The sequence below is a fragment of the Zea mays genome, chromosome 8 (genome assembly GCF_902167145.1).
Source record: "Zea mays cultivar B73 chromosome 8, Zm-B73-REFERENCE-NAM-5.0, whole genome shotgun sequence".
NCBI classification, from domain to species: Eukaryota; Viridiplantae; Streptophyta; class Magnoliopsida; order Poales; family Poaceae; genus Zea; species Zea mays.
The window spans coordinates 166,414,539-166,431,359 of NC_050103.1; the positions used below are offsets into that span (position 1 = coordinate 166,414,539).

At 41.9% G+C, this 16,821-nt stretch overlaps 1 protein-coding gene across 1 annotated transcript; it reads right to left on the reverse strand.

The window, feature by feature from the left end:
- Positions 1-13,439: 13,439 nt before the first annotated feature.
- Positions 13,440-16,202, reverse strand: LOC103636329 (protein FAR1-RELATED SEQUENCE 5-like). Its single transcript, XM_008658683.2, has 3 exons — positions 15,366-16,202; positions 14,039-15,268; positions 13,440-13,946 (listed from the first exon to the last, which is right to left on the reverse strand). Exons 1-2 carry the CDS (start codon positions 15,567-15,569, stop codon positions 14,444-14,446), a joined length of 1,029 nt encoding a protein of 342 aa, XP_008656905.1. The 5' UTR covers positions 15,570-16,202; the 3' UTR covers positions 13,440-13,946; positions 14,039-14,443.
- Positions 16,203-16,821: the final 619 nt, after the last annotated feature.

Here is a 16,821-nt window from a genome sequence, read left to right on the forward strand (position 1 = left end):
TCTCTTGCCTCAATTACAAGTGAGTTTGATCGCAATGAAAGAATCAAGAAAGAAGAAAACAATCCAAGCGCAAGAGCTCGAAAGAACACAAGCAAATCACTCTCTCTAGTCACTATGGCGTTGTGTGGAATTTGGAGAGGATTTGATCTCTTTGGTGTGTCTAGAATTGAATGCTAGAGCTCTTGTAGTAGTTGGGAAGTGGAAAACTTGGATGCAATGAATGGTGGGGTGGTTGGGGTATTTATAGCCCCAACCACCAAAAGTGGCCGTTGGGAGGCTGTCTGTTCGATGGCGCACCGGACAGTCCGGTGCACACCGGACATGTCCGGTGCACACCGGACATGTCCGGTGCCCCTGCCACGTCATCACTGCCGTTGGATTCTGACCGTTGGAGCTTCTGACTTGTGGGCCCGCCTGGATGTCCGGTGCACACCGGACATCTACTGTTCCATGTCCGGTGTGTCAGTATGGGCGCGCCTGACATCTGCGCGCGTTGCGCGCGCATTTAATGCGCCACAGGTAGCCGTTGGCGCGGAGATAGCCGTTGCTCCAGAGTTGCACCGGACAGTCCGGTGCACACCGGACATGTCCGGTGAATTATAGCGGACTAGCCGTTGGAGATTCCCGAAGCCGGCGAGTTCCTGAGGCCGCTCTTCCTTGGCGCACCGGACACTGTCCGGTGTACACCGGACAGTCCGGTGAATTATAGCGCGCCGGCCTGAGAAATTCCCGAAGGTGGCAAGTTCGAGTTGGAGTCCTCTGGTGCACCGGAAACTGTCCGGTGCCCCCAGACCAGAGGTGCCTTCGGTTGCCTCTTTGCTCCTTTGTTGAATCCAAAACTTGATCTTTTTATTGGCTGAGTGTGAACCTTTTACACCTGTATAATCTATACACTTGGGCAAACTGGTTAGTCCAATTATTTGTGTTGGGCAATTCAACCACCAAAATTAATTAGGGACTAGGTGTAAGCCTAATTCCCTTTCACCGCCCATGATATTTGGACATATCTTGATGGCGTATATGGGAGGATCTCTAGCGAGGATGTGGAGCACATCCTCAACACGGTGGTTCTAGAAGATTGCTCCACCTCATGGTCAAGTGATAATGATGAAATACATACCACAAGTTCACTTGATAATCATGATTGTGCTGGCTCAAACTCAAGTGATGCAAATGATTGTTCTATCTCAAGCATACTTGATGATTATGGTGATTGTTCATGCTCGGACGATGATATCGCTACTACAAGCCCATCCATTACACCACATTGCTTCATGTCACAAGGTAATACGAAGGTATATAATGCTAATGTGACTAATCATTCATATTCATATGATGAGCTTGTTGATAGACTTGCTAGCATGAACATTGATTTAGAAAATGAGAACGATAAAACAAGAAATTTGGAAAGTGAAAACTCATTTCTAAAGTATTCATGTGAACAACAAAAACATCTACTTTATGTTATTACTTGTTCACATGAGGAGCTAAAATTGAGTCATGAGGAACTTAGTGTTGCTCATGAAAATTTGGTACAAGATCATGTTTTTCTCACTAACAAGATTTATAGTGAAAAAATTAGAACTAGTGAGAACTCATCACATGATTTATATAATCAATTGCAAAATGTTGGTAATCCATGTGATGAAGATAAGAAGAATGTATCCACCTCTTGTGATGATTTATTAACTATGCCATGTTCTTCAACTATAGATTATTATTATTCTTCCTTGTCTTGTGGGACTAACCTTTTGAAGGAAAATAATAAGCTCAAAATCAAAGTGAAGAATTTAAGCAACATGTTTGAGAGGTGGCATAAATCAAAAGTCACTCATGATCTTATAATGAAAAATCAAAGAAGATATGATGACAAGAGTGGCCTTGGTTTCAACAAGAGCAATATCAAAGGCGTGCAATTGAAATTAAAAGGAAATAAGATATCTCACTTCATGTGCTATAAATGCCATGAGATGGGTCATCTTGCAAAGGCATGCCCCAATAAAAGGAAGCTCAAGTTGAACAAGGAAGAAAGGAGGCTAAAGCATGACAAGTGCTTCAAGTGCCACACTTGGGGTCACCTCACCTCAATGTGCCCAACCAAGAAATTAGTGAAGCCACAAGTGAAGCCTCAACCAAAGCCACGAGTTGAGCAAAAGAAGAATCTCCAAAAGCAAATCAAGATTAACCATGAATATAATGGTGATGTGGGGAAGAAAAAGAAAACAATAAGAGAAAGAAGAAGGCATTCAATATATAATCAAGATGACATGATGAGCACAAATCAAAAGAAGAAGGATGATTTGGCTCAAATCAAGTGCTACATGTGTGATGATATGGGTCACTTTGCCTCAAGGTGTCCCAACAATCTTGAGAAGAAGGCTCAAGCAAATGAGAAGAGGCAAGACAATGTGAAGCAAAATTTGAGAAAGAAAGAGAAGGCTAAAACAAAGAGAACTTGCTACACATGTCGGGAAAGGGGACACATGGCAAATTCATGTCCCTTAGGTAACAATTCGAAGCCTATTTTAATTCATAATAATATTATGCTTAGAAAGGATGGCAATGGTACCTCATTTGTTGCAATTGCAAAACATCCCGCTATTCATACTAAGGCAATGCCTAAGTATGTTGCTCCTAACTTAAGATGACCCAACTTAGTTTGGGTACCATCAAAACATGGATGATCATGAACAGGTACCTTGGGCGTTGGAGGCTTGATTCAATGATATTCATTTAATCATCATATGTTGAATTAAGTGTTGAAGACTAATAAAATTTTATCCCAATGCCAAGTCAATAATAAGTGAAGACCAAATTCTACCAAATACAATTGCTTTATTCAAGTTGGTTAAATTATGAATGGATTGCAAATAAGTTAAGTTCAAACTTGCTATTGGATGATCATGAGGTATATAAAGTATAATATTTGTTGATCAAATTCATTTGAATGCATATGAGTTGATTGAATTGGATATATATGCATATGTTGCTTGCTATAAGATGATTGAATGGACAGTTTGCTAAATAATCAAGTTTGGATTGATTTATGTTGAATAAATTCAAGAGACTTCATTTATTAAGTGGTTTGAACGAATATTTGTCTTTTGAAAGTAGTTCATTTCAAATTTGATTCAACTTGAAGAAGAATAACTCAATATACTGAAATCTGGCCAATATTGAAAATCTGACAAGGCTGTGCTCATAGCCATGTTTGAGTGATCAAATCTATTTGGATTGGCTTGAAATTCAGTTTACTTGCTCTTTGCATATGATAGCAAAGTCTGTGCAAATTTCATAATCATTGGATAAGTGAAACTTCTTGAGTAAGTCAATATTGCCAACACAAACACAGCAGTTTTCAGCATGTACCTACTGTGGGAGATGTTATGGCTGGCAGCACATATGAAGTCAAATGAGTCTCAACTTTTTACAGCTGTTAGCAGACTAATTAAGCACATCTCCACCAATTTTCGTGGTCATAGCATCTGTACATCAAAATTTATGAATGTTTCTTTGGAGTATACAGAATCTGTCATAAGTGACAAGTATTTGAAATATTGAAAGTCACTTTGATTGGAAGGCTCTCATATAGGATAAATCACATAAGTTGTTTGAGAGACCATAGTTTGGTTTTGAATTGATCTATAATCATGGAAAGTGAAGGGGTACAAGGATATTTGTTGAGAAATATTTTGGCACTTATCTTGATACTCCAAGTTGAAGATCAAGACCAAAGATGATCAAAATTGAGGTTATCATATAACAGATTGCATAATCTTGTTTATTACATATGGCAATCCAAATGCTTAAATTGGTTGTAAGTATTCATTGGCACATTTCAATTTGATTACTCTATTATTGCCATGATCTAGACATAATGGAGAAAAACCCCGTGTTCGTAAATGAATAAGGTGCTAAGTAAGAAATGCAAATTCTTAAAGCACTTATCAAAAGGGGAATTCTCTATATGACTAGAGTTGTGAAACTAATGTTTTTATCTAAGTGATCTATGTAGTTTCACAGCATGAGAATGAGTTTCTCAATGGACTATGAAATTAAACGTATAAAGAAGAACAATCCAAAACTATGTGATGTATTCTCTCTTGTACATTTGGATTTATTTCTTCTACATTAAATACTCACCATGATATGATTTAAAATTAGCCTTTGAACTTAATCATTTTATCATGCATGTTTAATTTGTTAAAATTAAGCATTGAAGATTAAGAGAATTTTAGTTCATATAATAAGGTTTCCTTGTTTAAGTAACTGCCTACTTTATATATTCAAAGTGTTATAAAAGGGAAAGCGGTGCTTGTATTACTAACGACATCTCTTTTGAGCTTGTTCATGAAATTCAGTGAAAAGAGATTCCATATGTTCAAATTGGTTACTCCTCACCAAAAAGTAAGAAAAGGATTGCTAGAGGCAAAGTGGTACTTAATTGGAGCAATCAAAAGATTGACCGAGAAAGAGAGCAAGCAACACATTCAAAGGCAAATCAAGCAAATATGATTGATGTTTCAAACATGGATTGATTTTGAGTATTTTCCAAGTATTTTTGGTTTGACATCAATTCATGATCACTTATACTCAAATCATGTACATTCATGCAAATTATTTATATATGGTTGAATACTAATGCTTGGTACAGTCATAAAGTTCATAAATGAGCAATGATCCTATTTTAAAATTCAACTATTGAGACGTTAACAGTCAGCTCAATGGAATGCAAGTTCCAGGTCTCGGACCGTCCGGTCCTAGGCCACAGACAGTCCGAGAGATCAGGCCACGGACAGTCCGAGCTCCCACTGCGGACCGTCCGTGAGTAGCAGTCTTGCATAAACAAAGGAATTTTCTGGACCAATATCTCAACAAGTGGTATCATCCTTACAAGTGATATTCCTATATTCCGTGCAAATTCATAATTCTCTCACATACAAGTGGTATTGAAGGAACAAATGCATGTGAACTACAACATTCAAATTGTGCACTTGATCTTAGATGGGTTCTCGACTTCATACTGGTGAAGAATGGATTTCTTATTGATAATTGGTCTTCACCAAGCTATTCAATTGGACTTCACATTGCTATTGGAGAGCTAATCGAAAGAATTTTGACTATCCTCTACTCCAACATAGCAAAGGTATCATTGTGATGTGCATGATCATATCATCCCCTACTAGTATGTGGTTAGTGCATATAGTACATACTTAATAGTATCATGCATATTAAATGAAATATTTAAATTCATGTTCTACCACTATTGGTTATTTTCGTTGATTGAAACTAGTGGTAGCATATGAGTTTGTTCATGAGCAAAGTGAACCCATGTACTTAATTTATTTTGGATTGCAACAAGCTACAAGAACAACCTCGATAAGATAACCGTGTGGAGAAGCTTAAAGAGGCTTCAACCCAAACTTGGAAGCTTAAGCAAATCTATTTGGTTAAGTCACATATTGAGCTGCTCATGAGGATGACTTATGAAGAAGATACCAATGCAAATGAATATCAAAACCTTCAAGTGGCATCAATATCTACAGAGAAATGTCCAAGCAATATTATTCCTTCAAATGGTGTTCACTAAGTGGTGTCTAGATCAATCATACAATTGATATTCTTTGAGTGGTACAAGACTTCAAGTGATCCACAACCTTAAGTGATCATCAACTCAAGAGAGCAACTCTCTCCTAAAATAAGTTCATGCAAGTGATGTCAAGGATTTTATCATGCATATGGTGTCCATCAAAAACTTATTGAGTACTTTCAAGTTGGTATAATATTCACAAGTACATTTTCCCAGAGCCTTAGAACAACCCTTTTATGGTAATTAATGACAAAGGGGGAGAAGTTGGAACAAAGATATGCAAATGTGCAAGTTGGAACAAAGATATGGAAATATGCACAAGAGAAAATTGGACATGAACTCAGGGGGAGCTTCTGATCAATTGAGTTAGAATGAATACGAATGGATCAAGAGCAAAGTATAATGGTATGAGATTTTATTGAACAAGAGATGCACACAAGTAGGGGGAGCAAGCTCGTGAATATACGTTTGAGGCATTTGGGGGAGCAAGCTCATGAATATATGTTTGATGCATTTGCTTGTGCATTACATTGCTTGCTTGCATCAGATTTGTCTTATATTCCTACATACTTGTGTGTAAGTGGTTGCTAGAACTAAGACTTGGATGATGATTGATTTAGTGATATTTATAAGCCTAGTCTTAGTGTGAAAGGAGTAACTAGAACCCTATTTATTATGATCTCATGTGCTATCTAGTTTCACTTGTTTCTAGCAAGAGATGCTAAGGATGAAATGAAAAGTAGTAAACACGCTACAAAGGTACATTTCTATTTTGTATACTTTATCATCATATGGTAGTGATAATATCCCCTCAATTTTCATATCTTTGCATGTGTGTAAGTTTGAAACCAAACCATCCAAGCACACATGTAGGCGAGGATATCACTACCAAACCGTTTTTATGGTGCTTATCCAAATCTTAACAAATGAGCTTAAAGTTGGATAAGGAACATAAGAACTTTGCCAAACTAGCAATTTACACTTGTGTGAAAAGCTAGCTTGGAAAAAGAACAAAAACGACAAATCTTTGTAGAGTTGTCATCAATTACCAAAAAGGGGGAGATTGTGAGACCCTGTTTGGTTTTGGTAATTGATTGACAACTTATATGGACTAATAAGTGTTTATGTTGAGATACACAGGTGATTAGTCCACAGGTACACTAGTGTGAGTTATTTTAGCCTTGGTGGTGATGTGGCTTGGTGATATTGAGATGCTCAACTAGTGTGATAAAGGAGCTCGTTGCATATGAAGACATGACATGGTGTCATGTGGCTATATGGAGAAGATCAAGAGATATGGCTTGGCTTCGATGGACCAAGTGGCTAGTGTGAAGGGCAAGTCAAAGGCTCACGTGTGAGGGACCGCGTGGCGGTGAAGCAAGAGCAAGGACTTAGCACCGATGGACATAAAGCAATGGTGAAGAGCAAGCTATGTTGAGATTGATGAACCAAGAAGGCCATGTGATAACATGGAGTGGATCATATCATTACAGAATTATCAAGACGTGTTGATCTGGGCTTTTGATCAAGTGGCTTGATGATGATGGTGGAGGAACTTCATGCTATGGACAAATGGTAAAAGGTATCATGGTTGGCTACACTTTTGGATGCCCATTGTTCATCATTTAAGGAGATGGAATTGAATGCTCAAGGCAAAGGTATAACAATAGGTTTTTGTTTTACCAGTCAAAAGGTGCTTAGAGGTTGATAATTGACCGGGTTAGTAGGCTAGATAGCCGTACTATCATGAGGGGTCAATTATCTTACTTGACATGTCTTTAGTGCCTCATTGCTCATATAGTTGGTGCATTTGCATGAGGGCTAACAACGCTTTGGTTCGTGAAAGAAACTTATTCAAAAGCAATTTCTTAAATGTGGTCTGAATTGAGGTACCGCGGACCGTCCGGGCCAGCATGGCGGACCGTCCGCAGGTCTAACTTGAGATGATGGTCAGAAACGCGGAGTTTCTGTGTTTCGTGAAGTTTTTGTACTGCGGACCGTCTGGTCCCAGGTGGCGGACCGTCCGTAGTTGAAGGACTGGTGTTTGGACAGAACTCGAGTAGTTCTGTTTTGGTTTTATTTTTTGAACTGCGGACCGTCCGGGGCCTGAGTGCGGACCGTCCACAGTACAAATATTTTGTATTGTGGACCGTCCAGGGTCCAGGTGTGGACCGTCCACAATACTAATATTTTGTATTGCGGACCGTCCGGGGTCCGGGTGCGGACCGTCCGCAGTACAAATTTCAGCAAATGTGCAGAGTGAGCAAAACTTCGTTTTGGCTCAGTTTTATGTATCACGGACCGTCCGACCTTGAGGGGTAGACCGTCCGCAAGTCTTTTTTGAATGCTCTGACATTTTTATAACCGTTTATAGCCATTGGGATTCTTGTGCGGACAGTCCGGGCTTGTATTGCAGACCGTCCGCATGTGCGCAGAAAAGGGGCAATTGACCCATAACGGCTAGTTTTGGAGAGGGGGCTATATATCCTTGTGTTGCCCGAGTTGAAAGTGTGTAGGAGGCTAGTTGGAACACTTGTGAGCATATTGGAGCCTTTCCTCTTCCTCTCTCTCACTCATATTGGTTGGGATTGCATTCTAGTGAGATTGAGAGCCATCTAGTGCATTGCATCAAGTTGTTGATCTTTGAGGCACTAGGTAGATCATCAAGTGAGGTCGTTGGCTTGTTACTCTTGGAGGTTGCCGCATCCTAGACGGCTTGGTGGTGGTTCCCCGTGAGCTCTTCAAAGGAGATTGTGAAGAGGCCACGGTGGTGATTGTGAGAGGCGTTGTGCTTGCCTCGCCGGAGCGGTGAAAAGCAACTCTAGTGGAATCGAGGTTTGAGGGTTCATTGACCAATCTGGCTCAAGAGATCAAGTGGAGACTTGATAGAGGAGCGGTTGGGAGCTTTGAATCTACCTCAACGTGGACTAGGGGTGACCGGCAAGTCATCGACACCACGAGAAAAAATCATTGTGCCACGTGTCATCATCTTCCCGTTGGTTTGCAACTTTCCTCACTAGCTTGTATTTACTTGTTCATATACTTATGCTAGTGAGTATTTGTTGCTCGTGTTTGCTCTTGTATATCTAGTCATAACTATAATAAAATAGTTGCTCACTTGTTGTTAGCTTGTGTAGCTAATCTGTTTTACTTAGCTTGTGTAGCTAAGTAGTTGTTTCTCTCTAGTAGTGCTTGTGCTTTGTGCTCTTTGCTTACTAGTATGTTTAGGAGCTATCGTTATGCTTAAAATTACATTTGCATAATTTATATGTCGTTGCTAACTAGATTTGTATGGGAGAGCTCTTTCACTATCTTGGCACCTTAGTTGTTTCAATTAGAATCTTTTGTGAGGTGTTTGTAATAGTTAGAGGAGTGTAGTCTTGGCTAAACCAAAATAGTTTTAATTCCGTATTTATTTGTGTTAGCCATTGTAATTAGTTTTAGAAAGGACTATTCACCCCCCCCTCTAGTCCGCCATCTCGACCCTACAACCGCGCTGAGACTTCGGTAGACTTCGAGGTGGAAGGAGAAGCTGCTTCCTCCACACCGCAGGTTCCCAGTCGCCCAGTGCCAGGCACTGCTGCTGTGCACGCAGCACGACAGCACACGGCTGCGCAAACATCCCGGACTCCGTCGAGGGCATCTCCGGGGGCGTTGTCGGCGGTCAGGGAGTTGTTGCGACACCCTCCAAGCTCCACGGCCTCACCAGGGGCCATGAAGCAGTGGCAGGACGACGTCGACCGACTGCTCGGTATGGCACACTCTACCTCGACCAGGTCGAGGACGCAGTCATCCCGACACCAACACGAGGCGTCAGCATCTGTGCGCTCGCCCTCAGTAAGGGGCGCACAGACAAACGACCTCCGGGCAGAACTCAACCGCAGGCGTGCGGGAGAGGATGCTCGGGTCTCTTTGGAAAGGGCGCGCGAGCGCCGCCAATACATCGATGGTCGCAACCTCGATCAAGACTTCGCTGCGGTTGCACCGCACACACCAATGGGCTTAAAACGTTTGTTCTCAAATCCTAGGGAGGCTGAGCTTATGCGTTGGCATGCTGAAAATCGCAAGTAGAATAACAAACATATTCGACACCCTGCTAATGCATCACAATGGAAAAATTTCGATCTTATGTATCCTGAGTTTGCCAAAGAAACCAGAAATGTAAGATTTGCTCTGGATACAGACGGAATGAATCCATTTGGTGAAAAAAGAAGTGTACATAGCACCTGGCCCGTGACTTTAACGATGTACAACCTTCCATCATGGCTGTGTCACAAAAAAGTACATTATGTTGACTATTCTTATTCAAGGTCCGAAATCAGCTGGTGTTGATATTGATGTGTTCCTAGAACCTCTTATGGAAGATATGACAAAGCTCTGGAATGAAGGAGCTAGAATATGGGATGAGTATTGCCATGAGTATTTCAACTTAAGAGCAATTATATTTGTTACCATCCATGATTCTCCCAGTGGCGCCACACTATCAGGGCAAAAGACTAAAGGAAAGAATGGTTATGTAGTGTGCGTCGATGGAACTGCTTCCATGTACCTTAAATCATCCAAGAAGTTGGTGTTCATGGGACACAGACGTTTCTTGATGAAGCAGCATAAGTACCGAAAGATGAAAGAGGAATTTAACAATCAACTGGAAAGTGAAGGTGCACCAAAGCCTTATAGTGGGAAACTTGTTTTTGAAATTGTAAAGAACATTCATGTTGTATTTGGAAAGGGAAAAACAAAGGAGAAAAGAGAAAGAGAACTGACCCTTCAACTTACACAACTTTCAAGAAGCAATCAATTTTTTTCAAGTACCTCCCATACTGGAAGGATATGGAAATTTGCCACAGCATTGATTTGATGCATGTAACAAAAAATGTTTTTGACAGCATCATTGGAACCTTGTTGGGCATGTCGAGTAAGACAAAAGACGGACTCAAATCACGCAATGATCTAGTAGATCTTCAAATCAGGCCGAAACTTCATCCAGTGGATAGTGGCAAAGGGAAGCCTTACCTCCCCCCAGCTAGCTACAACTTGTCAGTTGAGGAGAGAACATAGATTTGCAAATGTTTGCGTGGGGTCAAAGTGCCCACAGGTTTCTCATCCAATATCAGCAGACTAGTCAGGATGAAGGACTTGTCTCTATTTGGCTACAACTCTCATGACTGCCATGTGATGATGACGGTGTTCCTCCCAATTGCGGTAAGAGCCCTCGAAACAGAGCATGTCAAAGTTGTCATCACACGCTTGTGTTACTTTTTCAATGCGGTTTCACAAAAAGTAATAGCTTTAGAAGACTTGGACTATCTAAAGGCATACATCATCGAGACTATGTGCAAGCTTGAAATGTGTTTTCCTCCATCATTTTTTGATATGCAAGTACACCTAATCATACATCTCGTGGATCAGATAAAAATATTAGGGCCACTATATTTACATCATATGTTTCAGTTGGAGCGATATCTGGGAGTATTAAAAGGTTATGTGCGAAATCGCGCTCACCCAGAGGGTTCAATCATGGAGGGATACACTACAGAAGAAGTGATTGAGAGCTGTATAGATTACATCAGTGACGGAACAATGATAGGTGTGCCTGTACCTAAACATGAGGGTAAACTATGTGGGAGAGGGAGAATGGGCAAGAAAACTTTTCGCGTTGAGGATTACAAGCTAGTACATTGTGCTCATGGTAGTGTACTACAACTTCTCACGATAGCCGAGCCTTACATAGAGGAACACCTGGATGAGCTTCGTAAAGAAAATCAGAACCGCACAGAGGACTGGATCATGAGGGAGCACAAGCATCGTTTCAACGAATGGTTAATGGACAAAAACATCCCATTCAGAGACTCTTTGGAAGAGAAAACAATGAAGAATTTGGCTTCTGGGCCATCGTGTTTTGTGACATCATGGCAAGCATATGACATCAATGGGTACACATTCTACACTAAATCAAAAGACATGAAAAGTGTTGCACAAAATAGCGGTGTTCGTATCGATGCTTTTGACCTACATGGACAGAAAACCACATATTTTGGATTCATAGAGGAAATATGGGAACTTGATTATGGCCCAAGCATGAAAATACCCTTATTTAAGTGCCAATGGGTACAACATCCCGTGGGGGTGATAGTGGATAACTACGGACTCACACTAGTAGACTTAAAGAAAGTAGGATATAAAGATGACCCGTGAGTTCTCGCCGAATGTGTTGCACAAGTGTTCTATGTACTCGATCCAGCAGACGAGAAGATGCATGTAGTTATTTCTGGAAAGCAAAAAATTGTTGGAGTTGAGAATGTGGGAGACCAAGATGAGGAATACAATAAGTATGAAGAGATGTTCGTCTTTAACGGTCCAGAGAGAATCAAGCGTGTGGAAAAGAAAATTGATAAGAACTTAAAGCCATACATGCGGAAAAATGGTAGTTCATGAAAAATTGTATGAATCAAATTGTATTTGTTACCATGTATGATCGATTATGAATTGTGGTTGCCAATTAATTTAAAATCTCTCTAGTTATCTATGTGTGCTATTATAATTCATTTAAATTGTATTTGCATATTATTATTAAAAACTAAATATTAATTCATTTAAATTGTATTTGCATATTTCTGTTAAAAATTAAAATTATTTTTATATTTAAATTGTATTTTCATATTTTCACAATCACAGGCGGTTTTTCATTAGGGTCCGTTTGAGAAAAGGATAGAACACCACAGACGATTCTAAACAAAAACCGCTTGTGATACTATTACATCACAGGCGTACCGAACCGCCTGGTACATCACAGACGGTTTCTAACCGAACCGTCTGTGATGTAAAAAGCCTATCGCTTGTATAGAGCCAAATTGTACTAGTGGGAAAAGATGACCGCAGGGAACAGTCGCGCCATATTTCAGCGCCCTGCCCACATGCAAAGCCTGTGACTGTGAATGTGATGCGGCAGGCATGCAGGGTCGTCCTGCCACTGGGCCCCTCGGCATGCATTGCATCGTTAGTCGTTACCAGTTACCACCGGAAAAAAATTCTACGCGGCAGGGCCGTAAAGCCACCACCGTGCGCTCCTGATGTCGATGCCTGCCGCGTGGAGCTCTTGCGTATCTAACGCTCCCACGACAATCACCCTTCCAGACGGCTCGAATTACATACGACAGGATCGGCTCGGCTCTACTCCGTTCTGTTCGCTTCTGCTTTAGGTGCGTGCCTAGCAGATGGTGAGGCGGCGTCGCGCGGCCCTTCCGACGGCTCGCCGGCCGCGCTACGGGGCCTGCTGCAGCAGCCCCTCCTCCACGCCTACGAGGCCAAGGACCCGGCCGCGTGCATGGACATCCGGCGCCCTCGTGGAGCGGCGGCTGCCTCGCCACGTCCGTGTTCGTCTACTTTGGAGCCTATTCCCGGAGGAGGACAATCTGGACAAGCTGTTCCTAGGCAGCAACCTAAGCCTTTGGCAAGGATGCTACAGCTGTTTTGGAGCTGATTCATTCTCCCCGGGCACGTGCCTTACCTCGCGTCTGTCTGGTGTTCGACAAAATGCACATGTGGTCACAAGCTTGGCAGAATGCAGTCAAGAGATGGGTACTCAGAACTGTCTTATGCAGTCAAAATTTCAATCTAGTGTTCCTGAACTTCTTGCAGGTACAAAGAGCAGTCAAGAGCAGAAGTGTGTGTCTGTGATTGTTATGAAGTATAGAGCATAACTCTGTCTTGCAATATTGAGCTCATTAGGTGAAATTGTGCCTGTAAAAGAGCTTTGTATTTACCTGTCTGTTTGTGCTTTTGTGCAATGGAATAAACAATGATATTATACTGAATAAACATGAATGTTCTGAGACAAATCATTTCGAACTGCAATTGCAATATTTAATGACATTGAACTGGGATTGTCAGCTTTGAATGAACCGGCCAGCTCGTACTCCATTATTACAAAGTTACTAGTAGAATTTTCTACACGTGAACTTAAATTTTCCAAGTATGCTACTACTGATTGTACTCAAGTGTCCCTGTGCACACTCACATGAGCTAGCATCTGCCGATGCTCTTTTCCTTCTCTTCCAGTTGGTAGTCTTTTCGGTCTGAAATCTAGATTGTCAGATATTCTCGTTATTTGGCAATCCATCAAACTGCAACTTCTTAACTACTGAAGCAGCACCTTGATCAACTCCAAGTAAAAGACTTGTGTATCCTCCTTGTACACCCTGAGCATCCATTTCTGAAGAACTCAAATACATATTAAAGTGTGGCATTGTGGCATTAACATAACCACCCTGGATCGTTGGAATTGCCACAGTTGAAGGATGAACAAACATATCAGAGGCTTCATGGCTGTTTTCAGTTGTACTATTTTGAGCATCTCCTGTAATCAAGAATACAAGTTATAACAGATAAGAAATTAAATGGAACACTACATAGTGGAAAAATCATCAAGAAGCTTGGTAGAATCAATACCTTTCTTGTTACCACTTTTTTCTTCCCTTTTCTCTTTTCAAGCGATGTGGTTGATCGTTTATTTTTTGGGCCTTTTACCACAGGGGGAGCTCTAAATGATATTTTACCTGTTATTGTATCTGTACAGCACTCAGTAAAACTGTAGGAACCTCATTAGCTTTTTCTTGCACCTTGCATATAGAATTATCTGCGTCCAGGTCCAGCTTATCTATGGCTTTCTCCAAATCATCAAGAAGCTCTTTTGATAGTGAACACTTCAATGCAATAGATGTCGCCTTCCGTGAGATACGTGCTGCTTGGGTTGTCAAATTTTAATTCTCTGTTCCTTGTTTATTATCAGAAATTTCACGTTTTGCATATTTTGTCCATCTATTCAGTATATATTGTGATGGCAAAACAAAAACATCATTTATGTTGAAGACTTTCAGGGCATGCTTGCATAATATACCTGCAATATATGGATGTTGTACCAAGGATTGGAGCAAAAGGCATTTCAAACTTATTAGTTTGAAAGGTGGTGTCAAATGACACAGCATCACCAAAGCATCCATAATCCACGATAGACTGACCATCTGCCCAAAAGAAATTAGCTATACGACCTTTATTGGGTCCATCTTCCTGATCTATATCAATTGCATAGAAAAATGTAGGATCCTCACGTTGCTTATTCTTCAAGTAGTTGCATAGTGTTTGTGCATCATTAGATTCTAAGTATTTCTTGCGCTCACGGCCAATCTCATTGTTGCAGTCCATCCTCGAGTATGGCACTTTGTCAGCTCCTCCATAAAATTCTTTCATGAACTCATACACCTGGGCAGGTCTCATCCCAGCTTCTCGTATCTGTCCAATTAGCTTTCTGTCTGCTTCTGTGACACGTCGTTGGGATCTTAAATTTTTCTTCTTATTTGGACTAGCAAGATAATGATTATGATCTACTATAATCTTTTGCACTATCCAAATCCATTCTTTACTAACACTGAATTGAACACGAGCACCACAACCTGTCCTTGTTATGCCCTTCGATGACTCACTTTTCCCAAATCCTTCATTACTGCAAACTAAATGTTTCATATATAAACTACCATCTGGCCGGTGTTTTGTTGTACCTTTTCTAATACTAAATCCAATCTTACCAGCATAACTGTTATACATCTCATAAGCACTATTCTCTGATTCAAAAGCCATTCCAACTTCTGGAACAAATGAAGTTTGTTGAATTTTATTAGCGACCTATTGTACAGGGTAAAGAAAACGTAAGCATATTTATGCATGATCAAACTACATCAAAGAGAAATAATCGATGAAAGAGACATCTAGGTGACCATACCTGAGTTCCTTGTGCGTCTTCATCTCCATGTTCCACGGCAACTACATTTATCTCGTCGTTCTCGTACCCGACGACTTCACGATCTCCATCAAGTGGACAGATGAGTTGATCGACCTCTATGTTGGCTGCTGGACCTGAGGATGAGGAAATATCCATGGCACAACCGTCACTTGGCAAACGAGGAAGACAGCAGCCACCGGTCATGCGTGGCAGCGGCAGCGGCTTCAATATGATCGTTGCAGGACTTGTTCTTTGGAAGCTACGATATGTAATGGCGCAACCGTCACTTGGCAAATGAGGAAGACGGCGGCCACCAGTCACGCGTGGCGGCGGTGGCGGCGGCTTCAATATGATTAGCAGGACATGTTTTTTGGAAGCCAAGATACGTATCTGTATGGAAGCGTATGGAAGCAACGATGGTAAAGCGAGCCGTTCTGTAAGCCAAGCCGCGTATACGTCCGAGGCTTAGCCGAGCTGCGTATACGTCCGAGGCTTTATCCATGAGATGCAGATGCCGTTGAATATCCACGCGTCGTTAATCGGTGCCGGGCCGCACCGGCGGCCTCGTGCGGCACGGCCGCGTGCAATTTTTTTCCTTACCACCACCTTGCTTTACTCCTTGCTGCACACAACCCTAGTAGCAGTCTTGGTGGAAAGCAACAGGCCTTGGTCATGGCCAATTGGCCATGCGTTGTGCAGTTGAGCTAGCTAGGGGGGCAGGCCTAGGGTGCAGTATATTAAGTGTTTTTTTTCGGCCGTTTACATCCCTAATCTCCACGAGGCCCATGGTCTCCATCTCATGCATGCATGACATTGCAGGTAAGATCACAGTGAAACAGGAGTCGTCGGGTGGGGCAATAAAAGCCCCTTGAGAAACGGCTTGCAAGTTGCCAGATTGCAATGGAGCTCTGCAGTCTCCAGAGACCAGAGTCCAGAGCAAGGGGGGGGGGGGGGGGGGGGGGGGGGCAAGCAGAGATGATGATTTTACCAACGGTCCGGGCTCACATAGGATTCTTGTTATATTTTTCAGTGTGTGAGAGAGAGTCAATGAGTCGTCGTCTACGAGGACGGGATGCACACATGGAGGCAATCAAGCGAGCACAGTGGCCATCAGTTCATGGTCGCGGCAGTCTCCTCTCCTGGCGAACAAGTGAGAGCTAGCGAGACGCAGAGAAATGCCGGCCATGCATGGAAGCTGTTGCCTGCTCGCAACAGCATGTTAAACACTTGGCATCGTAGTCTCTCAGGCAAAGTGGAGTGGAGCACGATGGGTCGGTCTCATCAGAGTCTCAGACCACAGGTAGCTGCTTAACACCAACAGATCCATGGCAGCTAGCACTGTTAGAAATAAACCAGCGCAGCAGTTTTCCGTGCGCGTCGCTGATAGATGGCATTGCATTGGCGTGCGTGTGTCGTGTTGTTTAGTTTGCATGTGTGTGTTCATCATGCGTAGTGT